Below are 27,292 nucleotides of genomic sequence, written 5' to 3'. Positions count from 1 at the left end.
GAAGACTTCCATCCATCCCTGGAGGCCACTAGTGGAAAGATGCCTGTGGACTTTTGATGAGCCCCTCACACCTCAAGACAACACTCTGGAGAGAGTCCCCAGGGTCACCCTTACTTTGACGAACTCCTTGAATTCTGGAGCCTCGTCCGTCTTCTGCTGGATGAGGGCAGCCCCATTGAGCTGGCAGCTGCAGAAGCGGATGTAAGGCTGCATGTGCGGCAGCTGGGCGCTCAGGATGTCGCCGATCATCTTCACCGGCATCTTCTCCCCAGACATCTTCTTGCGGACTCTCAGCGCTCTGCACGGAAACATGGGAGGTGAGTCGCCCACTGTCGCTGCCTTGGCAATACCTCACACTTTCAGGTTGCAGAGAAATGGAATAGATGTGAGAGACACAGATGGGAGAGCCACTAGAGCATCTATTTGGGAGATGAGGGACAGAGAAAGACATGAGTCCAGTACTACACAGAGGGGTGGCCTGGGCAGTTTTGTCCAGCATGGTGACTGTCTGCCGTGTGTTTCTCCTTCCTTTATACCTCAGAGAGGATCCCTGTGTGGCTGTCCCACTGCATTACCTATGGTGATATCCAAGGCTGGCTCAGTCTGAGCATTGAGCCCATTTCTGGAACCCTCATCCTCTGAGGGAAGTTATGCCAGTAATGGAAAGAAAGGCAAGCTTTCAAATCCATTGCCACAAACAATCTCATCGTATTTCCCACCGTCAGATAAAAATGATCATGTGAAGTATCTCTTCTGCTCACGGCATCATTGGTGTGTCTAACTTAAAGCTGACTAGGTAAACGATTATGAAATAAAATAAGACAATTCCTATCCTAGAGGCTGAGGGAAGCTGCTGAACGGACAGGCAGTGTCTGATCCTGGGTCTACCTGCTGTGTGCAGTGTGCAGAGCCATGCGGCCAGGGTAGAGTGGCCATCCTTGTAAGTGTGTAGTCTTACCAGCATATAGCTCAGCTTCCCCGTGGCAAGGAGAGTGAGACCAGGTGTTCAATTGCTCCGGTCACAAGAAGGGGAATCAGTGAGCAGGTGTGTGGGTGGATGGTGTACTACATGATTTCAGGACAAGGCTGCAAGGTGTCCCTATGGAGATGGCCTATGAAGGTGTCCTATGGAGGTGTCCTATGGAGACATCCCTACAGTGTCCCGTGGCTAATTTCATGGTCACATTGGAGAAACCATGAGGTGTGGGTAAGGCCAAGCAATTTCGAGGAGGTTCCACTATGCAGGTCTCCATCTTTAAAAATCTTCAGGCCATTTGTTTTTCTTTCTCCCACATTGTTTTTTTCAGCTAAGAAGGGTTCCTTGTCCTGGGAAAGCCGAGGAAGATAACCTGGGGGACAGTCGGCCACATAAGCAAGCACTGATTCCCCTCTAGGGCATACTCCCATGGGGCAGGGTGGCAATGGCCATCTGGGGCTTGGGAAAGGCAGCAGCTGGGTGTCCTTGGGACGGCCCAGGTTCCACAGGAGGGACGGTGTGGAACTTTGTTCTAGTATTAGCCACTGGTAGTTAATGAAGGACCATGGTACAAGCTGATCTTAAGCCCCTCAGTCCATCGTTTGCCCAAAAGCAGCTCTTCTGGAAGGATTATACAAGGTCTTTTACCGGCTTCCTCCTCTTTAAATGATGGTGGAAGAGTAGAGAAGGTGGGTCTGGGGCACAAAGCTCATTATCTTGAAGGTGTTCAGTCAGTCCCTGCGTTCTGATAATCTATTCTATTACCACGCTAGAATCAAGTTGTCTAACCAGGAAACCCAGCTTGAAGTCATGGCCTGACTTACCACCTGCTAGGTTCAATTGAGAATCTCTTTCTAGAATGGTCTACTGCCCAGGTAGACTTGTGAAATAGAAGGTGATCCAGTGAGTCGGCTGTCGCAGCCACAGCCATGAGAAGACTGGGCCCTCTGATGAGCTGCCACCTCACAGAAAGATCACACATGAGAGGCCATGATCAACATGGGGAGGAACCAGCTAAGGACAGTCACAGATCGCTCACTAAGCTCACAGTGGCTCCACCGGATGTCCTCGGGCTGAGAGGACGGCGACAGTCATAGAGTCCTAGCATCCCTTAATGTTCCGGAGGCACTGAGCACTCTCCTTCTCAGGCCAGCCATTATTGTAGCTCACAGGGTTCAGGGTTCAAGGCTGGGTAAGACTATCGATTACTCTTCTGCCCCAACACCATCAACACAGGCTTTTCTGGCACCATAAACACTAGTAGCTGTGAAGCTTTTAGGTTGGCATTGGCTTGATTCCCCATGATGTTATGTGTTGTCTTCAATAATAGAATCTTACCAAATTCTGGACAATAACCGTGCTGGCAAGATCTATGTCCACTTGGCACAGATGAAGGCATCAGAGAGGTACCTCAATGAAGAAAATGCCTCCATAAGATCCGGCTGTAAGCAAGCCTGCAGGGCATTTTCTTAATTAGTGATCCATGGGGGAGGCCCCTGTGCCATTGTGGGTGGGGCCAGCCTGTTGTGGGTGGGGTCATCCCTGGGCTGGTGGTCCTGGGTTCTATAACAAAGCAGGCTGAGCAAGCCATGGGGAGCAGGGTGGTAAGCAGCACCCCTCCATGGCCTCTGCATCAGTTCCTGCCTCCAGGCTCCTGCCCTGCTCGAGTTCCTGTCCGGACGTTCTTCAGTGGTGAACAGCAAGATGGAACCATAAGCCAAATAAACCCTTTCCTCCCCGAGTTGCTTTGGTCATGGCGGATCTCGCTGCTATAATGAAAGAGTAGGAGAGTCAGCAGCGTGAGGTCGCCGCTGTGATAAAGGATAAAGGTGCTGGAAAAACAGGAACTGTGCCTCCTGACACCTTCTGTGAGGGAAGGTGGATCAGAGTCTGAGTCTGGGCGCCATGCCCAGAGGACTTGAGGGAAGTCACCCCACCTCTCTTAGATGCTCCAGCTGTCAACATTATTCACAGTTCTCACCTCAGGGCAATGGAGCAGGTCAGAGCTAACAGAGGAGGGCACACAGACCGGGCCTCACAAGGGGCTGTCTCTTCAGGACTAGAGCAGGAACGTGTGTGAGTGAGTGTGTGTGACTGACTGTGTGTGTGTCTGTGTGTGTGTGTGTGTGAAGGAGGGGAAAGTTGGGAAAGCCAGTGGCCAGCCCTCATTAACGTCCAGTTGGGAGACATTAGCCTTCTAAGGGACACTTGAGGATAACAGACACATCTCCCACCTTTCTACCCCCACCACTACAACTGCCCAGTAACGTGGTGTGTGGTTAATTCTGTTTAGAGCAAGCTGTTATAAAAGAACAAGCCAGAGGCCGGGTGCTGGACACATGCCTTTTATCCCAGTACTCGGGAGGCAGAATCAGAAGGATCTCTGTGAGTTCGAGGCCAGCCTGGGTCTACTTGGTAACAGTGAGACCCTGCCTCAAGAAAAAAAAAAAAACAAAAAAAAAACAAAAACAAAAACGAAAAACCCAAGTCAGACCCCGAATCTCTGGTTTCCTGGCTTGCCACATGACCCCTTCCTTAGTCCCGCCCCCTACGTTTGTTGTCATGGTATCTGCCATGAGGCTTTCACCTACAGGCCCCAAGGCTAAAGAAACATTTTTTTCTTTATTGATGGAGAGGGTAGCCTCAGGGTTTTTTTGTTTGTTTGTTTTTTGCTATAGTCACAGAAAAAAATAACAAAACTGCCATTTTACAGATGAGGACACAGAGGCCCAGGGACTGGCTATAAAGCCATCTCCCCCTCCCCCACCCCACCCCCACCCCCAAAAAGACCCAGCTAGACAGTAACAGTGAAATGAGAGCCCAAGAGTCTGGTACCCCATAGAGGCACAGACAGCTTCCAGAGCGTGAGCCTGGCACAGAGGGAGGAGAGCCCGTGCCTACTGCTTCCTGCTCACCTCTCCTGGCTCCACGCCCTTGCCTACGCCTGCTACAGACCGAGGGACCCGAAGCTGCTGTACAAGTGCACAGGGACTTGGTTAGACCATGGCAGCTTCCCAGAGCTCGGGAGCAAATGGGAACATCTGGATCCTGTCCAGAATGCTCAGTCAGAGGAAGGGTGGCTCTGACCCTCAGCTGCCTTGCTCTGTGCCCTGGGACAAGCCCCCAGCTGCTGTGCCTTGGGGGCCAGATCTTAGTCTGTTTTCTAGTGACATCACACTTGGGGTCTTGTGACAGAATCGGTGTTCTGATTGCTTTGATTTTTTTAATGAACTGAGATCTTTGTGGTCCATTTGTAGTCCAATTCAATCCTCTAAGGGTATACTTGGGGAAACTGAGGTTCAAAGAGGTAAGGTCTAGCCTGGGTCCCTTAGTTCTGGCCCTGCAGACCCTCTGCAGACTAAACAGGTACGAGGCATACATGGCTTCAGGCAATTGTAAGGACCCTCTTGAGATAATCTGCTCACGTTGGTGGAGAGTCATCCCACACTCTCACACTCTCAAGAGACAGAGAGCCACTGCTGGGAACCCAGGCCCAAGGCTAGACCCTGGGGCTGGAACTGCCCACCCCTGCCAGAATTGTCCCAGTTCAGGAAATTCTGGAGCCACAGTCAGAACAGGAACCTGTGTCCACGCGCAGTTCACTCCCCACTGTGAGAAATCCACAGCGTATCTCTGGAAGGAACGAGAGCCCAGGAGGAGGACAGCGATGGAGAGCGGGTGGGAGTGGGCGGGGAAAGAAAGACACGTGGGTGGCATGCATGAGGAGCACAGAGAGACCACACAGAGGTGCTGGCACACATGCCACAGAGGGGCAGCATCCTTGGTTAGAGGGGAAAAGCTTACTTCAGCAGTTTGATATTACACATGATCAGCTCCTTCCAGTTAACAAAAATCATAGCAACCTCTTTTTCTGTCAGCAGCTCAGACTCCGTCAGGGGTTTCTGAAAGATCTACAGGTGTAGAAAACGAAGCCGTTCAGAAAGCAGACAGTTAGCTCAACATACCACACACACACACACACACACACACACACACACAACTACGTGCATACTCGGGTTTGTTTAGCACAAGGGAGAGAACTGGAGACGGCACCTTCTCCTGGAGGGACAAGTGCTTGACAAGGGGAGCCCAGGAGAACCTCTGAGGAGGAAGCTTGGCTCCACCGACAGGAAGCTAGGATGCTACTAGATCATCAAATGTATAAGTGGGACTACCTCCCCCACCCACTCTGAGGAAGGGGCCCAAGAGGACAGGAGCGCTTGAGAAAGTCTATGGAGATGTGTGATACCTTCTTTACAACCCGACAAGCCATGGGTCTGAGGGAGGCAACCACAAAGCTAGCACTGAACTTGAACTTGGGTCCGGAGAGGACAATGCTCCCCTCTTCCTGGGCTCTGGGTGGGTGAACGGATAACTCAGAGCTAATCACAGACCTCAGTGGGACTCCATGGAGCTAATCCCTTGCCCACAAGGCAGTCCTTGGCACCTGGGGCAGAGGCTCCTCTGACATTCTTTGGGCACAGGAACGTGGCCTGTTTGTAGCTGATCCTTGGGAGCCTTGTTCTGCACAAGTTGCCAATCTGATGGTGAACTGGGTAACGTCTGCCCAGGCTGCCACATGGAAGCAGGTGACACCTCATACCTCACACATTGACCATACATGTAATAGCAGGCAGACGTCTTGAGACAACACAATTGGGAAACACTTGTGGGCTAGCATTTTTAGCCTGAAACTCCCATAACACCAAAGAGCCAATCACTCTCCCTCCTGGATGTGTAGGTGTCATCACAGTTTCATGACATTCTCGGGGGTACCAGTTTACAAACCGTGACAGGGACTTTTCATGTTGAAGGTGACTCTCAGGTCTAGCTCTGTAAACCTACCTCCTGACATGGTCACTCTCACTGCGTGTGGGTTAAAAGGTTACTTCCCTTTAGCAGGGATCACAAACTCCGTTTCATCCTTTCAGACAGAGCGTCAAGACCTTTACTGGCTCCCCACAAGGACAGCCCATCCCAGGCCAGCAGCCTCACAGAGCCCCGGGAACATGTCTTCATGTCCAGCCCTAACGGTGGATTTTTCAAGAGCTTATGGGACACAAGAAGTAACTCAAGAGCCTTGTGTGCGGCTAGCTGTTGTCCTCAGGAGCCAACACTAAGGTCTGGGGTGTCACGTGACTAGCTAGATGACATCAATCAGTTGGTGGCCGAGCTAAAACTCAAGAGTCCCAAATCATAACCCAAAGGCATCTCTCTGTTAGTCATTAGCTTGGGACGTGTGAGCTCTTGGCCTTGGCTCCGGTAAGAACTGCCTCTCTGTCTCACACGGAGGCCCTGTGGGAAAAATGTGACCATCTCCTCTCAGGTAAAACCCTGTGTTAGTCCCCATACACCAGAGACTGCCCAAGGCTCAGAGACAGGGCATGGCCCCCTCGGCAGGGCCTCCACCTCTTGCCATCCCCACAGGCCCAACCCCAGCCTCCCAGGGCTGCTGGTACCTCTGTGACTAGCTGCAGGTCGTTCACATAGTTCTCCTCCGTGACAATGAGTTCATGGATGTAGCCTTGCCGCTTCCTCTCAGTCGGGGTCAGCATATCTAAGAGATGCAGGTCTGAGCACCCTGCAAGACACAACCATTTAGGAGAACTTTTAGTCCGAGGCTGGGGAAGCCTACAGCTCCACAGCGAAGACTCCCGAGGTCCTTGTGACTGTGGGGGTGGCACCATGGCCTCATCAGCTTGGGGATGTGGGTTGAGTTGTAGAAACTGGAGTGGCACAGCCCGGTGCAGAGACCCCACACATCACTGTCAACTCCAGAAGCAGAAAAGCAGCACAGAGCACCCAGAAGGGGGACCGTTCTGCCCGCACCCTGACTTCGGACTTTCTACTCTGGAACTGTAAAGGGATAAATCCCCCTTGTGTTACACCATAAAGCCTGTGGTCATAGATCCAGGTAGCAAACACGGAAAAATCCATCAGAAGCACGGAAAGGGTTAAATGACCTGCTAACACCCACCAGCGCTCCCACACCAGCCACTGTTGCGGGAGCTGACCGCTGCCTTGAGTGGTTCTCAAAATTTCCAGAATCATCTTCATGATACAGACAAGGAAACCAGGGCTCAGAGAGGCCAGCTCGCCCCTGGTCCTCCTGTCCACAGTGGTAAGGAACAGAGAGTTCAAGAGAGTCAGAGGCCATGCATGTTCTCTAGACCCTATGTCCTCAGCAGGCTTCCTTCAGATATGTGGTTATCCCGAGACCAGCTTTTAAAGTCTACAGTAACTGTGCCAAGGCTCTTGGTGGATATGAGGACCAGGCAGATGCATCCAGACATGACCGGGAAGACTTTCCAGGCGAGGACGCTGTGGGGTGCCTGTGGATCTGAGCAGTAGGCCTCAAGCAAATTGGAAAGCCCTGCCAGCCGCAGGCAGCGCCCACGAGGCCTTTGTAGAGGCCGCGGCTGCTGGAAGGGAAGGCCCTTAGCTGCCCTGAGCTAGGCCAGCTCTCTGTTCACTTAGCTTCTTATTTGGAGTTCTGTTCACACAGGACCTTTGTGGTTTATCAGTGCAGACCCCTGCCACAGATGCACAGATTTTCAGTAACAGTCCATGAGCAGGGCTGGTCCCCCCCCACCTTTTTTTTTTTTTTTTTTTTTTTTACATATAAGTGGTCCTCCTGGGGGCTGGTGAGATGGCTCAGCAGTTAAGAACACCGACTGCTCTTCCAAAGGTCCTGAGTTCAAATCCCAGCAACCACATGGTGGCTCACAAACAAAATCTGATGCCATCTTCTGGAGTGTCTGAAGACAGCCACAGTGTACTTACATATAATAAATAAATAAATACATATTAAAATTTTAAATAATAAAAAAGTGGTCCCCCACATATACTTCTTTTTATTAGATGGTCTTTATTTAATTACAGAACTTGGATTTGTAAAATACATACGCTGAGAGGTGGGGGTGGTGGGTGCCTTCCTGCCACTTGTCACAAGGGGGCGCAATAGAACACTGTGACCTCTTCCTCCCGCCCTCCCCACTCCCACTCCATCCCCACCCTCCCCCGCCCCCACCCCCCGACCACATCCGCCCTTGCAGCACCTGCAAATGCTCTGGGTCTGTAAACAAATGACCAGAACTTTGCCAAGTAGACTTTCTCTGGGAGAGGGGCCCAGGGCACTGCGATTTAACACGCCCTCCACGCCCTCCAGTGAATCTTCAGTGAGAAAGCTCCTGGGGCCTACCAAGGGCTCCTCAGAGATTCCTCCCTCGCTCACGGGGGTTGTCTGGGTTCAGGACTGAGAGATAGCTACCTAATGAGAATTATCCGTCTAGGGAATCGTGGTATCAGGGATCTTGGTGAACTCTTCTCCGCTTCCAGACTTCCTAGAGTTACAGTCGTAGATTTTGCTCCCTCCCCTTTCTGCACCATTCGGTTTGTTTCTCATTGGGATGGAACAGCCCAGGGTAGCCAAGACGGTGCCAGGAAACCGGCGGGAATTAAGCTATCGTTATAGAAACGCTCTCCACGCCTTTCCATCCACCACCGAGCCTGACCTCAAAGCTACAAGGTGAGTTAGACTCCATAGCCTGCACTTGTCTCTAAACTTGGGCCCAGTCACACAGATGGCTCAGCCTGCTATGGCGCCTTCTCAAACATCTGTCTTAGCAATGCCCCCCAGAAGGAAGCCAGACCCAAAAGTCCCCCAGCAGCCGGGTGAGCGCAGGGTTCTGGGATGCCGAGACTCCTCCCACTCACTCCACTTCTTTATCCTTTAACCTTTCTTCTTGAGGAAGTCGCCTAGGAAACACTTGAGCTGTGGAAGGCATATTCAGTCCCTGCCCTATTTTAATCCATTGTCTTAAGGGTGAATCCAAGAACCCGGGACTTGGGCCATTTCTTGTTCAATAGCTAAATGTGGCCCCAGCATTTGTGGCTGGGTCCCTCGTGGACACAGTCCCCGGTACTTCCAGTTTTCTCCTGCCGGCAGGGATAGGAGAACTCTTGCACAGTGCTCAGCACTGCAATGAACTGTCTGCAGCACCAACCTTAACAGTGGGCCAGCAAGTCTCACAAATGTCCCTTTACATCACGGTCCCCTTAGGGCAGCTGTTGGGCCCTGTGGGCTCTTGTACCCAGCTATAAAAAGCCCTATGTACAATACGAAATACCCACACACATTTTGCATACAATTTTTTGGCTTCAGAAGCCTGTTTGCAAGCTGAGAGTGGTGGCACACACCTTTAATCCCAGCTCTTGGGAGGCAGAGGAGCGTGTATCTCTGAGTCTGAGACCAGATTGGTTTACATAGCGAATTCCAGGACAGCCAGAGCCATGTAGAGAGTCCTCATCTCCCACAACAATAACAACAGACCAACCAACCAAACAGGAAAAAAAAAAATGCCACAAGCTGGGAGTGGTGGCGCACGCCTTTAATCCCAGCACTTGGGAGGCAGAGATAGGCAGATTTCTGAGTTCGAGGCCAGCCTGGTCTACAGAGTGAGTTCCAGGACAGCCAGGGCTACACAGAGAAACCCTGTCTCTAAAAACAAAAACCAAAAAATGCCTGTGTGGTGCCTCATTTCTTCCTTTGGTGATTTTGTGATCTTCGCCATGGCTGTGCTGCGTCGTGCTGCACTGCAGGATGAAAGGCAGATGCTGGCCTTCCAGGGTCCATCTCAGACCTTGGAGCTGCAAAGGTTTGACCCTGGAAGTGGTGTCTCCTCTAGTGAAAGGTTCCCCTGCTGAACACACTGCTGCCTCCTAGGCTGAAGCTGAAGGTGACACTGCTATTTCAACTCTCTGCTCCCCAGGTAGTGCTGGCCCTTCAGGCTGAAGGTGGTACTGCACCCCAAGGCTGAAGGTGGTGTTGCGCACCCCCCAGGTTGAAGGTGGTACTGCACCCCAAGCTGAAGGTGGTGCTGCACCCCACATGTGGGCTAAAGGTTCTACTGTTCCCACCCCAAGGCTGAAGGTGGTATTTGTATACACACACACACACACACACATACATGGGTCAAGGTGGTATTGTCCCCCCACAGGCTAAGGTCGTATTGCCCCTACAAGGCTGATGGTTGTACTGTTTGCCCAGGCTGAAGGTGACACTGCCCCTCTCCAAGTTAATGCCACCCTCCTAGTACATCAGGAAGTTACTGCATCCCACCCGCAAGGCTGAGTGTATTACTGTTCTAACAAGAAAGCAAAGGCTGGAATTGTCAGGCTGGCCCAGGAGTAATGGACTAAAATACACAGGACAGAGAGCCCTCACCACCTGCCAAGAGTCCCCGCTGAGAACCGCCAACTGCTTTCTACAACAAGGGAGTCATGACCAGAAGACACAAGGATGACTGAGAAACTGGAATGAGGTCCTGTTGGGAGAGATGCCTCTCTCTTTGGGATTCTGGAGGCTCCTCTGGGTACAAGTTCTGGAGAACAGCAGGAGGTGCGGGAACACGGCTCAGGGCCAGCTCTGGATGCACTTGAGGGCTGCGGTACACCTTGCCCTAGACAGAGCAGCCTTTGGATGTAACATACCCACAGCATCCAGCCGAGAACTGAGACCCCAGGGATGCTTGCAGGTTTGAGCTGTTACCCCCAGAATCCTAACCTATGCAAGTCTAACTCAAGCAAGCCTTCCTGAAGATGTGAAATGGCCACGCTGGCCTCTGGACCCAGAACCCAGTTAAAGGCAAAGATTTGGTGAGGTTTGCCGTCACACAGTAACCACATTGGCTTTAGATTCTTTCTTTCTTTCTTTCTTTCTTTCTTTCTTTCTTTCTTTCTTTCTTTTCTTTAAACTGACCCTGGGATACCATGAAGATGATTTCCAGACCCAGAGAACCATGAAAGACTTGAAAAAAGTATTCTAACCTCCCCAAATATCCTTTGTTTGAAAAAAAAAGTAGTATTTAGAAAAAACCAAGAGGTTTAAAAATCCTCCATTATTCAAAGCAGGGGAACTGGAAAAGTCATTCGATTTAAAAGTTTTCTTTAGCGGGTGTAAAGGTTGGGGCTGCTCCCTTGGGTATCAGGATGCAGGAAGCTTGACTCAGGGAAAGATGAAGGACAAAGTGTAGTGAATGATTTTCTATGGCCACGGAGCAGGGATGGAGGGTGACTCAAAACTAAAATTGGCCCACAGCTGAAATAATATTGCAAGGACTCCAAAAAGTTAAAAAGCAACCCCCCCCCCATTAAAGCCACAGGAAATTCCTATATAGGCTCCCAAGTTTATGTAGTCTCCTTAAATATACTTAAGAGAGGGGACAAGGCTGTAATTTTCTTTTGGAAGGACCAGACTTTGAAAATATCTCAGCCCTAAAAGGTCATCAAATTCCCCTAAACCGTCACGCGCATACTTGACCAGCAGAACTGAAATCCTCTCTATTCCAAGCAATACATGAGCCTACAGATATTGTAGAATTTCAAAGAATTCAGAAGTACTTAGCTCAAAAAAAAAAAAAAAAAAAAAAAGACTCTCCTCTCTTCAGTGAGACTTGAAACCTGAATTAGCTTCCACAGCGGCTAAACACTGAAGGAAATAAATAAACATGCCTGGTTTCTCTTATGAAGAAGCCAAAGACTATAATAAGTTGGTCAATGGCTATTAAGTTTCTAGGAAGTCGAAGGGACACAGAAGTGAGCAGAGACGGTTCTTTTCTTAAGGGAAACCCACAAGTCTAGGGGGGAGCCTTCAGGAAAGGCAGATTAAAACATGTGGCATTGAAGGAGGGGGGTGCGGGGCTGGGAGTGGTTTCCTTGGTGAAGTATTCGTCTTGCTTGGAGCTGAGTTCACTTCTTAGAACATACATTATGAAGCTAGCATGGAGTCATGCTTACAATCCCAGCACTTGGGGGCGGGACACAAATGGGCAGATTTATGGGGCTTGCTGGCCAGCCAGCCTGGCTTGGCATTTGGCAAGCTCCAGTGTCTCTGAGAAACACGATCTCAGGAACTACAGTGGATAGCTTCTGAGGAACGAGGCTTGAGGTTGACTTCTGAGCATCACAAACTTACACACTCACAATCACACCTGCACACTCTACACACACAAAGAATGGGCCAGTCAACAGTGCTGTAGAAGCAGCTAGGTGAACACAGACACTCGTGGGAGACACAGGGCATAGAAAAGGCCATGTTATGGGGGGGGAAGGGGGTAGCAATGTCAGAACAAACACAGATACAACGAGGAACGGCAGGAGAGCCGTGGTGTGGAGGCCTGGGTGAAGGTTTTCATCTCAAGGGAATGACAGCACGATGCTTCCAGGGACATTCATCCCGAATCCCTTTTCTAAGCGACTGAGTAGGTGTTGACTGGATGCCTGGAGTTCCTGTCTGTACAACAGGGGTTGTTAGCGTGGACCTGTACGTGGGAAGTGGGGGTTCTCTGGGATGCTAGTCTCTCTTGCCACGTGAGCTACACTTTTCCTGTCCTAATCAGGCTGAGCTTGGTCCTCCTAGGATCCTGATTCTATTAGGAACCATCCAACATCACAGGCAGAGTGGCATGTGCGGCGGTCTGTTCTGTAAGAAAAGCGGGCAACACTGTTCATGCCATGTTCTCTGGCTTTATCTCTGTACCACAGCTGTGTTGTGAATCCTCCCTGCCTCCCAGCCAGGAAAGTGTAGACTCTTCCTGGAAGGCATCATCTGTGCTTGGAACCGAAGGCAGCGATGGATGAGACACCTGGGACCTTGTCTTCTGGAGACCCTGGCATCCTGGACTGGTTTCTCTACCCTTGTTGGCTCACAGATGCCTCTGGAAGAGCACAGCTGTGAGACGTCATCAGTTCCCAGGACAGGAGAGTTGTAAATTCTCAGGGTTTGATTTTGATAAGAAAGCAGGAGCTAGTGTGAGGCCTGTGGTGGGAGGTTGGAGATGCCATGAAGGGCATCAAAGATGTGGCTGAACCTTGAGTATCTCACTCTAGCCTGTGTAAGGGACGCACGGTGAGGCATGTTAGCTGGGTCTGTCTGAGAGTGTGCACCCAACCTCCTCACTCAGTCGCAAACCCAAGAAGCTTAAAAGCAGCCATAATTTTTAATTAACATCATCATCTTCCAAGAAGGGCCATCTGGTCTACCTGGCTTGCCATGGAGCAGTGTGGAAATGGAATTCCTCCAGAGAGAGTCTACTGCTTTGCTGTGACAACGCACGCAGTGAGCAGCACGCCATTCTGGATTTCTGATGGCGGACTCCTGGCACAGGTACTTTATAGTCTGGAATTTTCCTTCGTTCTTGGCTGCATTTGTGTCTCCACACATGCTTCCCTAGCTTTTTGAGCACCCACTTCTGATGTGTCCTATCCCCCAAGATTTTAAGGCTTTCTTAGCAATGGCTGTAAGTAAATCCTTCAGGTATGCAAGGCAAATGAAAGTGTTACAGCAGCACGGGTTGACTTGTGTTTCTATGGGGATCGGATGAAGGAGGCAGTAGCTTTGACCAGAGAGGTCTGGGAAGATTTTGCAGAAGAGGAAGTGTAGACTAAGTTTGTTGTTGTTGACATGTTCCTCAATGTTCACATACTGTTCTGCAGAGATGTGGGACTTCAGAGGTAACTGGGGGTGATTATACTCATGGAAAGAGCAGTGCTGTTATCTAAGGGCTGGGATACAGATATGAACGTGTGGCAGACACTCTGTTCTTTTGTGTGTGTTCTTTAATTTTTCCATCCATCTGAACTGGGGTGATGCATGGGGAAGGCTATACCATACACAGCCCCTGCATCTTGGACATCTCAGCGTCCAAAACTACCAGCAAATAAAAATTACTTATAACTTAGCTACCCACGGGTATTTTGTTTCAGTCTCATGCACTAAGACTCATGGACAAAGAGGATGGTAGGAGCATGGGAGAATCAGACTTAGCTGCTTTGAGCCAGAGGAGTGGGCAGTGGTAAGCAGCCGTGCTGAACCAGACACTGCAGACCTTGTAGATAACAACTCCGTCCTCACCAACAATCCTGTGGACTAGTTGCCATTCCTCATGATGAGAAGGTGAGGAGTCAGAGACACGGAGAGGATAAACAGCTTGATAAAGCCCCGGTTAAGAAACAACAAAGGAAGTAGGACCTACGTCCACATTCTTAGCTGTTATGTCTTTGCCTTGCTGGATGGGTGGTGTTTTTGTGTGTCCCGGTGGCCAGGACCAATCACGGACTGGGTGGCTTGAGAAGCACAAGTTTCCTTCCTCACAGCCCGGGAGGGCGGCCGTCCAAGATCAAGTCAAGGTGTTGGCAGGGTTCTTCTTTGTGTCCCACAAAACCTTGCCTCTCTTTTGCACACAAACCCATGGTGTCCATTCACGTGAGGTTTCTTCTTAAAAGGACAGCCGCCATTCTGCTTCATATACCTCAGAATAGGATCCCCTCCGAAGGCCCCAGGGTAACATTTAAACACATCTTTGAAGACGCTATCTCCAAATTCAGTCAAATCCTGTGGTCTTCAGGGTTAGAGCTTTGACCTATAAATACTAGGAGACCCTGTTCAGGCCACATCAGAAGGGAAGCTCTAGAGAGAAAAGATGCTCAGATGCCCAGGATGGAGAGGAACAAGAACCAGAAACTACAGCTGTCCAAGTGCATGGGACATGAGGTTCTGTCTCCACAGCTGCTCAGCTGAAGGCAGCTCAGGGCTGCCACATGGGCAGTCATTCAAAAGGTCTCGGCAGCTACAATGGCTATGACAGAAAGGCTACCTGCACCTCAGAGCCCACTGAAGCCCAGATGTTCTGTTCGGGGGCCTCTGGAGGTTCATGTGAGGCCACACTATCTCAACTGATCATGCTACCTAACATCTCATTTGATGGCTAGAGCAGTAGAGTCCAGAAAGCTTTGTGTATTTATTTTCTCTATCAGAAATGCTCGATGGAAACAGAACCATAAAAAGAAACCACCTGTGTTCCCAGGGGGTCCAACATCTTTTCTTCCACCACTTCCTATAAGGTCTATTTGAGGACCACCTTGGTCTTGGAGTTCAGACTTCCAGGCGCTGGCTGCAGTAAGTCTGAGTCAAGGCAGTGAGTCTTCTCAAAACAAAACAAAACAAGACAACCAACCAAACCAAACCTAAACCCCTGGGGCTCGAGAGGTAGCCCAGCAGTTAAGTTGGTTCCTAGCATCCCCATTTGGTGGCTTGTGACCACCTGTAACTCCAGGGGATCCAATGCCTTCTTCTGATCTCTACAGGCACCATCCACATATACAGGGCATACACACATACACATAAATAGAAATAAAATCTAAATAAGAGACCCTTGACTAACCAGCCCACAAGAGGCTGCGTGGTGGGGAAGTGCACTTCTCAACCCTGAGGCAATGGCTTCGGAGGGGTCTGGCAACACCCTGGTCCCGGACATACTGACTCCTGCAGAACACAAAAAAAACACCTCCAACCCCAGACAGCTCCTGTCCGTGTCAGCAGCTCCAGGATCCACCCAGGGATGCTTCTGTGAGGCCGCCACACTTGTGGGGGAGACTAAATACCAAATACACACAGCACCAAGTAATATGAACACTAGTCAAGCGATCACAAGAATGGAGAACTCTTCCTGGTTTAGGGCCTTTCCACAAAAATGAACCTTTTCCAACTGTGCCACTGTCCCCAGCACAGGCTCTACGCTGGGTTCTCTGCCACACACAGTGAAGGGAATGACAAGATGGCAGAAGTCGTGGCATGACTGTGCTGTAGAAAAAGGGGAGAGAGGAGAGGCAAAGGCCGCCACCAACACCATACCTCCTCTACAGCCCCAAGAGTGAGGGCCGTGGGAAATACGCAAATGTGGCTTACAAGCAGTAAGAGATGGGGACCCTACCATATGTCAGCTCTACAAGGAGGGCACCATTGCTATGAACTGTGTTTGTCCTGTGATGATTCACCCACTGTTGTGGTTCTGGGGAGAGAAACCAGGGTCTCACACATGTCAAACACAAGCTTTACCATTGAGCCACAACCCTAGCTCCTCTGCAGATGCTATTTTTATTACATTTTCCTTCCTTCCTTCCTTCCTTCCTTCCTTCCTTCCTTCCTTCCTTCCTTCCTTCCTTCCTTCCTTCCTCCCTCCCTCCCTTCCTCCCTTCCTCTCTCTCTTTCTCTCTCTCTCTCCCTCCCTCCTTCCCTCCCTTCCTCCTTCCCCTCTTCCCCCTTAAATAAAGCCATGTGTATCCCAGGCTGGCCTAGAACTATCTATGCTGATGGTAAACTTGACCCTCTCATCCCTCTGCCTCTACATCCCAAATGCTGAGGTACAAATCACCACACCTGCCTCTGTGGTGCTGAGAACTGAACCCAGAGCTGCCTGCATGCCCAGACCAATTTATTAACTTTTGACAGTATGTCATTATGAAGCCCAGACTGACCCCCAAATCATGATCCTCCTGCCTCAGACTCTCCAGTGCTGGGATTACAGGCATACACCACACGCCAGATTCTCTGTGGAGTTCTTGATGGGCATGCGAGGCTCTCCCTGCCTGCAAGGAACAGCCAAATGGGGGATGAGTTTATCTTACAGTTTGCATGTCCCCTCCGCATGCACACACCAAAGGCTCACATGTGCTCAGTCTCCAACTGGTGTGCCCAATCCCGGATAGGAGGATGGGCAAGGAATGAACCAACCATCTCTTAAGTCATGGTGGAGACATAATCTGCTAGCATTACTAGGAGGCTCTGGAGACATAGAAGGTGGACTTGGTTGGAGGAAGATGTCTAGAGGCATGCCTTATCTGGTCCCTGTCCTCTTCCTATCACTGTTTCTAAGCCTTGATGAGGTAACTGAGCCTGCCCTGCCACATGTCCCTGCTGCCATGGTGTTCTGTGTCACCACCCTGTATGAGAATGTACAGATTTATGTGTGGCCAAAATAAGACTCTCCTCCTTAGGGCCCTGTCACAGAGACAAAATGTCTGACTTACCCAGTGTCCACGTGTGTATGTATTGGCCTCCAGGTCTTTTGTCATTTTGTATGAAAGGACTTCATGGCCAGGTAACATGGGAGGGAAGATGGCAGAGAGTTGGGGGTGGGGGGGCAGGGCAGGGCAGGGCATGTGTTATTGGAGTGCACCAATGGCTTAAACTTAAGGCAAAAATTCCAGGAAGTGTGTGTGGAGGAGGACATGGGGGCAAAGGAAGATTTGGGGCTAGTTAAGTACAGACAGGCATGGTAGAGGCAGAAGATTGAAGATTCTAAAGACACAAGTACCCGTGTACCCACTCCCAACTACAAGGTGGCACATGGGAGCCCAAGGAGAAGATGGTGACCAAGGTGTGAACCTGGGATGTTGCCATGTCCACCCCACCTGTCACTTTCCCCTGATGCTGACACATGAAGCCCTGACTCTTGGCTGTCCTAGGTTGGAGGAACTCACTCTTAGATTAAATTGTGTCAGAGTAGCGTTCCCGTATTTGGCACCATGGGCTCCGGGCTGCAGCCAGGAATGAAAATGTAGAAGCCACAGCTGCTTTGGAGAGGACTCCCAGGGCATCCCCTGCACACGGCGCTGACCTTCAGCCCACCCTGTCCTGTTTTATTTATTCACTTCAAGCTGGACTTCACTGGTGTCTCTTCCCACTCCTACCAGTTCAAAAGAAGGTATCACGCCAGACTGTTTCCAATGCTCACAGCCACCAGGTAGGGTCTGTCATATCCTTTCTTTCTTTCTTTCTTTCTTTCTTTCTTTCTTTCTTTCTTTCTTTCTTTCTTTCTTTCTTTCTTTCTTTCTTTCTTTCTTTCTTCTTTCTTTCTTTCTCTCTCTCTCTCTCTCTCTCTCTCTCTCTCTCTTTCTTTCTTTCTTTTTTTCTTTCTTCCTCTCTCTCTCTCTCTCTCTCTCTCTCTCTCTCTCTCTGTAAAAGGAGAGGGGAAACTGGGGCAGGGCAGACTTCTGAAGCCTTTGCTGCAGCAAGAGGGAGAAGGGGGAACATTGGCAGGCAGATTTTCTTCTGTCTCTTGAGGACTGGCTGGGGTGAGGGTTCCCATTAGACAGTGGGGGTTGGTTACTGAGGGAGAGTACAGCTATGTAGGGCTTCCCATGGGGCTATGGGATTCCAAGGCAATGCCCCAGACAGCCAAGATCCCTGCTTGGCTTTGCCTGCTCTTCTGGGGCTGGTGCCCCTCCTCTGATTCAGCAAACAGATCAGAGGCAGCCAAGGCCTGTTCTGTGGGGGGTGTCTGGGTGCACGCAGCAGGGTGCTGGGGCAATGTGCTTTTGGGAGCCATAAGTGGTATAGCACAGCTGCTCTGGGGGCACAGGTCTCTGGTCAAGTCGGCATGCCTAGCAAGGGCAGGGAGCAAACATACTGCTCTTTGCTGGCAGGACACAAGGCCACAGGACACTGTGCTGAGAAACCCAGGACCAGTGACTTTACACATCTGTGACAGGTTTATTGCCTGCAAGGGCCTGCCAACAATCTGTCTGTGCTTGTGGTATTTAAAAGCCTCACACATTCCATTTCTCTGGTTGGGCGCCCCACTGGCAGCCCTGTGAAGGAGGCAGCTTGCACCAGTGTGCTGGAGAGATGCTGGGTTATGCCAGAGTGTCAGTATTGTTCAAACATGTGGGACAGATGCTCCAAAAGGCTTCCATGCAGGTGAGCCCCCTGCTGCCAGAGAGGAGGAGCTCGGATTTGTTTGCAAAGCTGCAGGGGTGCATGTGAAGGCTTCAGGGAGCTCCAATTCTCTCTGAAATCTCTCCTCTGGTAAAGCACTAGCTGAGAAATCTTAAAAATGCACTGCGAGACACTAAGCTGGAAGCCCCCGGCTGAGCTTCCACGATGCTTACTGACCAGGCATAAATCACTTGTCTCCCAAGAACAGCTCATCCCTTCTGTTCTGATTGTTTGCTGGTGTTTGTATCTCTCTGCTGGAGAAGTACAAAGAGCTCTAAATGTAATGTGTCCAAGACCACAAAGTAGTTGAAGTAGCAAACCTGGGGTTCAAACCCATGCCCCAAACAGTCTTGCTGGAACACTAGCTGTAACACTACCAAGGACCAAGGCTACAATTATGCTGATTTCCCCAGAGCCCACTATTAAATCGTACCTAAGTAGTGTTCCTATACTTGGCACCATGGTCTTCTGGCTACAGCGGGGAATGAAAATATAGAAGCCATCTTTGGCCCAGAGTGAAGGTATCTGGAACATGCCTGTCTTTGGGAAACTGGGCTAAGTTTGCGGTAGGCTAGGGTGGAGCTCCCAATCCTGGTGAGGAAGGACAGCCAGGAATGTTCCTTTCAAATGGAACTACTAGAAAGAAGGTGGGCACAGACCCTAGCTCCTCAGTGCCCTCGCTGCCAAGTGTGTGCAGGTTCTAAGAACCCAGTACTGTCAAACTGTCCTTCAGGGGACGTCTCTGTCCCTCACTCCCACACCTTGTCCTCTGCTTCCTTAGCATGTGGCCTGGCTCAGTGTGCAAGAATGACAGAGATGAAGGAGGCAGCATGGGGCGTGGGGGGAGGGGAGAAGGGAGGAAAGCAGTGGCTAGGATGCACACAGGTAGGTCACAATACCATATTCCCTCCTGGGCAGGGCTGGAGAACTGGGGAAAAAGGAGTATCTGGCCTTAAAGAACATGGCTTAGGTGAAGGAAGGGACACATCTTTTCCGTGCCCTGCAGCATGATGGGCCAAGCAGCTATGAAGACTGCCAAGGTCGGCCTGTGTGGCAAACCTTCTATACAGCGCTATCCGCTTCCAGCTGCACCCTGACCAGCCCTGTGATAAACACAAGCCACAGATAAATGCCCTCAGGCCACTTTCTCACTACCTATGTCTGTCACATGCACAGACCACGGACACCACAGAGCAGCAGGTGGCATCTAGGAGGTAGTGTGCTGTGTAGACACAACATATACAGGTCTTAAAACCAATGGCCACATAGAAGAAACACAGCCTTTGTTTTAGTGAATCCATACTTTTTTTTTCTTTTCTTTAAATGCCTGGCAGCTTTCTATATGAATAGAACCTTCAAGAAGCAACAGACTGGCTGAAACAAGTCATCTGACTTTCCCTTAAGGTTTCCGTCTAAAATGGGTTCAAGGAAACAGAGGATAAGGAGAAACCTTCACATAAGTGTAGCAGAACCTTGGAATTTATCACCAGTCTATAGAGTTTTTATTATTTCTTTTTAAAGAATATTTTATGTGTGTGGGTGCTTTACCTGCATGTCTGTCTGTCTGTGCACCACTACACGTGTGTCTGGTGCCTGGAAGGAAGAAAGTGTCGGATTCCCTGGACTGTGACTTGCAGGCAGCTGTGAGCTGCCACGTGGGTCCTGGGAATCAAACCTGGGTCAATTGGAGGAACAGCCAGTGCTCTTAACTGCAGAGCCATCTCTCCAGCCCCACTATCCTGTATCTTACCAGATTCAAAATCCTCAGATACTTTTTATTTTCCTATGCATTCTCTCTCTCTCTCTCTGTGTTTGTGTCACCGACTTTCAATGTAGCTTCTAGAACTATTCTCTTGGAATATTTTGGGGTCTAAAAAGAATAAACAGATTAATTTATAATTTTGTCTCTCAAAAGTGATTTTCCAAGTCCGGGAAGCAGGGCTGTTATGCAAATGGGAAGCATCCCAGATTGGGCCAGAGTAGAGACTGCCCAGAGCCAAGTCCATCGGCCTTAGCCTCAGCACACATGGGGTGGACACCAGGGCACCCGGGCTTCCTGGGAAGCTCTGCCCTAAAGGGAGAAACAAGTAGGGTAACATCTAGGTTGCTCCAAAGGGTGATGTGCTGTGTCAAGGACCTGGAATCAGTTGTATTCTACAGTTGTTTCATCTGTCCATACAATGGGCAGTGTGGAGTGCATAAACCTATCACATGTCAGGTAAGCCATATGAAATTGCCGTGTTAGGTAGGGCTGGTGGCACACTCAGCAGGATTTTTACACACACACACACACACACACACACACACACACACACACACACGAGTAAATGTAAAAATAAAAATTAAAAAAACCCTAAACACGCCCCCTCTCCCAATCAACCCCAAGTGTAGCATCTTTAAAATCTGAGTGACGCTCTACTGTTTAATCCAACTTTGAAAGTAGAGAACATAGAGGATACCCAAGACAGTTTGAAAAAACGAGCAGTCGTGGGAGACTCTGCACCACAGACACAGGAGACGAGCTTACAGAATGAGTGCATCTCTTTAGCAGTAGTTATCAGCAGGGCAACCTCAGCAGCCATGCGTGAGGAGACCACTTGGGCCAGGGTAACCATGTGAACTTTAGCCATAGTGGCCAGTAGGGTGAGGCCAGACCTTTTAACCTCAGCACTGGCTACACGGGAATGGACCACAGTGTCATGTGAACTGTACTGTGCCTTGTAGGACCCTCATCCCCAGCCTATATTCACAGGATGCTGGTAGTGGACTTCTGCCTAAAACACAGAGTCAGATGGATTCTCTGCAGGCCACACAAACTGAAGAGATGTGAGGGATACTGGTGCCAGCTCGCAAGCCCAGAAGGAAGACTGGAGGAACCATGAGAGGGGACCAGAGAATTGAAAGTGAGGATCGCCATCACCCACCTTGACAACTGCATCCCACTGCCAACCTCAACCCTGGAGAAGGAGCACTGCCTTAGGGAGATGAGGCCTGTAGACTTGATCACTGTTCCATGAGGGGCTGGATGGGAAACAGGAGGGCCTTCCCTCCCCCCTCCCTCCCTCCCTCCAGGGTCTTTTCTGTTCTGACATCTAGGTTCACCTCACCTGGCTCCTTGTTGACCCCTTAGGTCTCCACTTCAGTATTTCCCCTGCACCCCCTGCCACCACCCCCCCCCCGCCCCCAGTGTTGGATGGCTCAAGCTGCTGCTTACACACTTCTGCGTGGAACACACACACACACACACACACACTCTATGCTTATGTGGACATTGTCTTCACCTATCCACTCCTTAGAACCGAGGAGGACACTCAATGCATGGTCGATTTATCATCCCCTTCCCCAAAACCATCTGCAGACTTGGTAAAATCGCAGTGAAGGGCAGGGAAGGCCCATGAAGTGAGGTTCAAGGACAGCATTAGTCACGTGTCCTTCACAGGTAACTGTGTCATGTATAGGCCAGTTTGTCTCTGTAAAGGTCACAAGCATGTGCCTAGCTGATGTGATCCCACACACAAGGAAATATGCAAGTCTGCCTTTATCCATCCAAGTATATTTTGGCATCCACTAGTTCCTTATTATGACATGATTTTGGAACAGTGTTTTGTGCTCTAAGCCAAATCACACACCTATCAATATGTCAACAACACAAACTCTAAGTCCAATGAGAGTTGACAGCTAAGCTGGCTGGTAGCCTTCCATGCTAGGCAATCAGTATTACTAAGGAGCCACTGTGTACACATGGATGGGAGGTCCCACTCAGGGGTTATGTCTGTATTCACACTTGACACGCAGGCAGGCCAGTGGCTAACATCTGTCTGTGTGATGCCCCTCAGCACTGCAAGATTCCAACAGCAAGAACACAGAGACGTTTCCATCTAACTTTTATATGAAGAATTTAATTATCTATACACATAACTAATGCAAAGGTTGTATTACAATTGTTAAAGCTGCACGTTTATATATTTATATATTTTACATTCATATCCATGAAAACACTGAAGCCCAAGTAGACAAGGAGGGGGGCTGCCTGTCCTCAGCACCGTGACACACTGTCGGCATGGCCTCTCCCCAGGAGCAGCCCGGAGGGACGCCATGTCACACTCACTACTAGGACAGCTAGCAGGCTTCCCCAACCCATTTTCTGTGCTGTCAGCAGTGGGCACCTTTTCTTTTTCTTTTTATTATTGAGAGCTTCCAACTAATATCTAAGGACACACGGCTTCAGCTACAGCACAAGTTAACACACACACGGACCAGGAGCGCCATTTCATATTAATCTGTAGCAACCCCACAGTCTAGTTAAAAAATGTAAACACTGGAAATTAATTGCAGGGAGACTTCTATACATTCCATACATTCTATATTCTATACATTCTCTCTTGTCAAGAAGGTTACTCGTTCACGATATTCCATGAAAGCAACTGGAATAAACGTCACGTAACAGAGACTAAGACGGTGGGTACCGATGGCCGTGACCACCTGGGCAGTGGCGTCTTACTAGTTTATGGTGTGAAGACACGCCAGATTGAAAACTCAGAACAAAACACCGGCACAACTAGGTACATCTGAGACCAAACGGAAACCTGGGCGCTTCCTCAGGTGGCTACAAGGTCACTGTGCAAGGTAAAGTGAGTGCAGTAGATGAGAGCACTGTACACGGTGGTGGGTCTGCCATGGAGGAAGGGCTACATCTTCGGTACAGATGGTACATGCGCGACAGGTACACGTGATGGTCACAGACAAGCATAACCCCTTTCACAGTCAGGCTCAGTCTACATACACATCTTCAAAACAGGTACACCCAGCTCCTCTGTGCTCTACGGCAGGGAACAGCCCCACACTACACAATGTGGTTGGGAACACTGGACAAACGGCAAAGGTACATCAAGTCTCAGGTTTACGGACGCCCGGAACAGCGTTTTAATCGTCCGCTCCGCGCAGCATTCCTTGATAGTGGGTGTTTTTGTAAAACCAAAATAGCAAAGAAGTAATTGATTGATTTTTATTAAAAGGCTAAAATACACATTTAAAAATAATCTTAAAACTATTGAAAGCGCCCGTGTGAAGGCGGGGCCGTCAGTCTGAGTGACTAGGAAAGCCCCAAAAGGACCCACCACCCTGTGCAGTTCTGCAATTTGCTTCTGCCTCTGCACGCAGTGACTCAGACATTTCGATCACATGCAACTAAGGTCAAATGAGGTAAACTGCTCTGCAGTGAGTTCTTCTACTCAGAAGGCAGTAGGTGATCATGCTGCAAGTCACATGATCAAGGCTGCATCTCCCATCATCCCTCTGGGCAGTGATATGGGATAGTGGGTCTCTTTGAGGACTTTCAAGCCTGAGGGGGGGATGGACAACATATGATTCCTAGAAAAAGGAGGAAAACAACACATAAGCAAAACAAAACAATGAGCAAAACCCAAGCTAGGAAAATGAGTCAGGCATGTACACAGCATGGTGCCAAAATGATTCAGAAAAAAAAAAAAAAAACAGGAAAAGAAAAAGGAAGAGGGAGGGAGGGAGGAAGGGAGGGAAGGAGGGAGGGGAGGGGAAGGAGGGGGAACATGCTACAGAAAGAATGAAAATTTAAAACAAAACCAAAAACCCCACGAAATAGTTTTGCATCACAGAAGATCTTCAAAGAGACTGTTGCAAATGCAGCAGTGGTCTGCGTTCATTTCTGCAAACCAAGCTTGGCAGAGGCAGAGCAATGCTGCATGTCTTACGGGAGGAACCAGAGAGGAGAGGAAGCGGGCCGCCAGGGCACTTACATTGCTGGCTGGGGTCCATGTCTGTGGTCAGCTTCACATAATTGGATGGGAAGAGCCCAACTTGCCCACTGACTTCTCCTTTCCACCAGTCCGGGTCCTCCTTGTTGAGGACGTTGATGATCTGGCCTTTGCTGAAGGCCAGCTCGTCATCGTTCTGCGCGGTGTAATCGTACATCCCGATCACCTGGCACACTGCAAAGACAGGCTGCTGAGCACCTGGCCACCCGGGGGCATGCGCAGGAGCTACTCCTGTGGGGTTTCCCCTTCAGAATGGGGAAAAAAGGAGATAGATGGGGGACCCAAAGGGACTTCCCGTGGTGTGGGCAATAGAGGAAGATAAAGGACTGAATTCTAAGATGATAGCAATATTTTTACACCGTCTTAAATGTTGTAACATCTCCCCCGTCCCGGTACTTGTCAGAAAAATCACAGGATCCTCACCCAGAGCACATGGGAAGGACTCAGAGTGCTGTACCACCCAGTTCCCACAGCATAGCGCACACAGCCAGGGGCCACAGCACTTGACTTTTTTAGTTTAATTTCTTTTTGTGATGTTGAAGATTGAGCCCAGGGCCGAATGTACGCTATACAAGTGTGCTGTAGCACTGAGTGTGCAGCCCTGGACCTGGCCTTTCTATAGATGGTATGCAGCTGCCACCTGATCTTCTCACGCTCCTGCCTCAGGGAGAAGTTAAGCCAGCGCTGTAAGAGGTGACTGCTGTCCTCCTGTCTCAGAGAGGACTACACTCAATTTTCCTTTTCTCCTTTTTTTTTCAACTGCACGACTGGTTGACCCACCCTTACTGCCTGGCATCTTTATCATTGTTTACCAACCTGTCTGCAGCTTCAAGGTTCTCAAACTCTCCAGCTAAGGGAACAGACTCACTTCCACACACGGCTCGGGGCTTCACCATCGTGAGGGGCTTATGGGCTGATAAGAGAGAGCTCTGCTACATCTCCCAGCCTACACAAGGCCTCAGCTCATGCAAAGAGGACCAGCTGGGGATCAGAGGTCGGTCACATTCATAGGTCCTGACGTTTCTTGCAGGGACAGCAAGTTTAAAGCTGGTTTCACAGGGGCACATAACACACATCCAATCACACAATGATGGTGGAACAAAAGCATCATGCTCTCCACAGATGTCACCGAGTACAGAGGCCTAAAGAGCTAAACCAGAAATCTGCTCCTACCCTGAGCTCTGTCCAGGCCAGTGGAACAGCTGACTCTCTGCCTTAGCTGAGAAAGCAGGCAAGCCAGCCAATGGCAGCCTCTGCCTTTGCCCACCCTTAGGAAAACACAGAACATCCTGCCTGCTCAGTGAGCCCCTCTGTCCCCTGCAAAGGACACAGAAGAGCGATTTCTGTCTCTTCTATTATGATCAGCAGACCCCTACGGCTCCAGCTCTTGACCTACTGAGACCCCAGCAAGTTTATTTTTAAGACCCTTTCTGTTGCCTAACCCAATGGTCCAAATCCCAATATAAATAGCTAGAAGGAAGTCAAGAGAAAAACTTGGCTTTAATGCCACAGCATTTCCAACTGCTCCAGCAGAGTCCAGCGAGGGCTCTGTGGTGCTCAGCAAAGAGAGGCCACAGACAGCAAGTAGAAGTGCTAATGAGCATGTGTGAAAACAGTACAAGACTTTAGATGAGAGACCTGAGCGAGTGTGAGCAGACGGCCCGCGAGCGTCTTACCTGCTGGCTGCACTGCGGTCTTGGGTAGCTCAGTTGGGGTGATTTTACTTGTTCCGGGGCTTAGAAGTTTGACATAATTTGCTGGGAACCACCCTATCTGGCGCTTTTTCCCTCGAGCCTAGGAAGAAAATAATAATGTTTTATGAACATCAAAGCCCATCTTTCTTACACAGTTTGCTTTATAGCAGGGCACTGTGCACTGCTCACACTGAGCTGAGAGACAAAGGACGTAACTGTCACAGAAATCGCACGCCCCCGTTCCGTTCCAAGTGCGGCAGCCATTGGTCTGTAGAGCCTGGGATGCTTCCAAGGGCTGGATTCTAGCTCACACATTCAGAATACCCTGTGGTGTGGCTTAGATAGAAAACTAGGGGCTGGAGAGATGGCTCGGGGTTCAGAGCACTGGCTCTTCCAGAAGACCGGATTTCAATTCCCAGCCCCAAAAGGCAGCTGACAATGGTCTGCAATGCAGTTTGGAGGACTATATCTGATGCCACCTTCTGGCTTCCACAGGCTCCAGGCGTGCAAATGTTGCACAGACATACATTCAAGCAACATCCATACACATAACAACTATTTTTTTTAAAGATAGAAACCCAGTTAGCATTCTGCTGCCAGACTCGGTGATGCCGATGATGCTCTGGTTAATGCCAGAGGGCTCACTAAGAGCAAGGCACCTCAGGTGTCTTCATCTCGGACAGCTCTAAAGGCAACAGTATTGCTACTCTGACTTTGAGATGGCTAAACCGACCTTGAAAAGTTACATGGCAGTCCCAAGGGTACAGACTGGCTGATGTTGAGCTAGGATGCACTGCCATGCCTGAGCTCTGTGTGATGTCAGACAATGCCCAGCGTCTACAGAACGCAGACGCTCACTGGGTGCTCACAGAAGGTCCTGGATGCAGGACCTTCACAGTGTCTTAATTTCAGAGCACTGGCCACACTTTCTACTGCCCTCTTTATCCCTTTAGTTTGATCTGATTTGACCCAAGATACTGAGCATTTTTATCATATCAGAAAAGTTATAAGACATGGGGTCCATGGTGAAGACAGAGACTATCCTTGTCTTTTCATACCTTGGGGAGAAAAGACTACCACATGAATGCACACTTTCACACATGCACATGCGCGCGCACACACATACACACACACACACACACATATGCGCAAGCACACACACGCCTTTCTGGAAGAAAGCTCTGATAAAAGCATCCATCAGGGCATAAGACTCAGCAGAGTGGTTGAGAGCCCTGGCTGCTCTTGAGGACCTGAGCTCGGTTCCCAGCATGTC

General features: G+C 49.8%; 1 protein-coding gene across 3 annotated transcripts in view; it reads right to left on the bottom strand.

Annotated features, from left to right (window-relative positions):
• Positions 1 to 27,292, bottom strand: part of Itsn1 (intersectin 1) — a 188,141-nt gene that overhangs the window by 23,566 nt on the left and 137,283 nt on the right. For all 3 annotated transcript variants that reach the window (XM_029470690.2, XM_085832140.1, XM_085832141.1), the window contains 5 exons: positions 26,002 to 26,119; positions 24,308 to 24,499; positions 6,436 to 6,557; positions 4,781 to 4,887; positions 115 to 298 (listed from right to left, as the gene is read on the bottom strand). In XM_029470690.2, the coding sequence (XP_029326550.1) occupies positions 115 to 298; positions 4,781 to 4,887; positions 6,436 to 6,557; positions 24,308 to 24,499; positions 26,002 to 26,119 (723 nt within the window). The remainder of the gene's footprint in view (positions 1 to 114; positions 299 to 4,780; positions 4,888 to 6,435; positions 6,558 to 24,307; positions 24,500 to 26,001; positions 26,120 to 27,292) is intronic.

This window comes from Mus caroli, unplaced genomic scaffold, assembly GCF_978045245.1.
Source record: "Mus caroli unplaced genomic scaffold, Mus_caroli_1 scaffold_17, whole genome shotgun sequence".
In the NCBI taxonomy this organism is placed as follows: domain Eukaryota; kingdom Metazoa; phylum Chordata; class Mammalia; order Rodentia; family Muridae; genus Mus; species Mus caroli.
The sequence above is the reverse complement of the archived record's forward strand: the minus strand, read 5'-3'. Positions and strand labels throughout refer to the sequence as shown.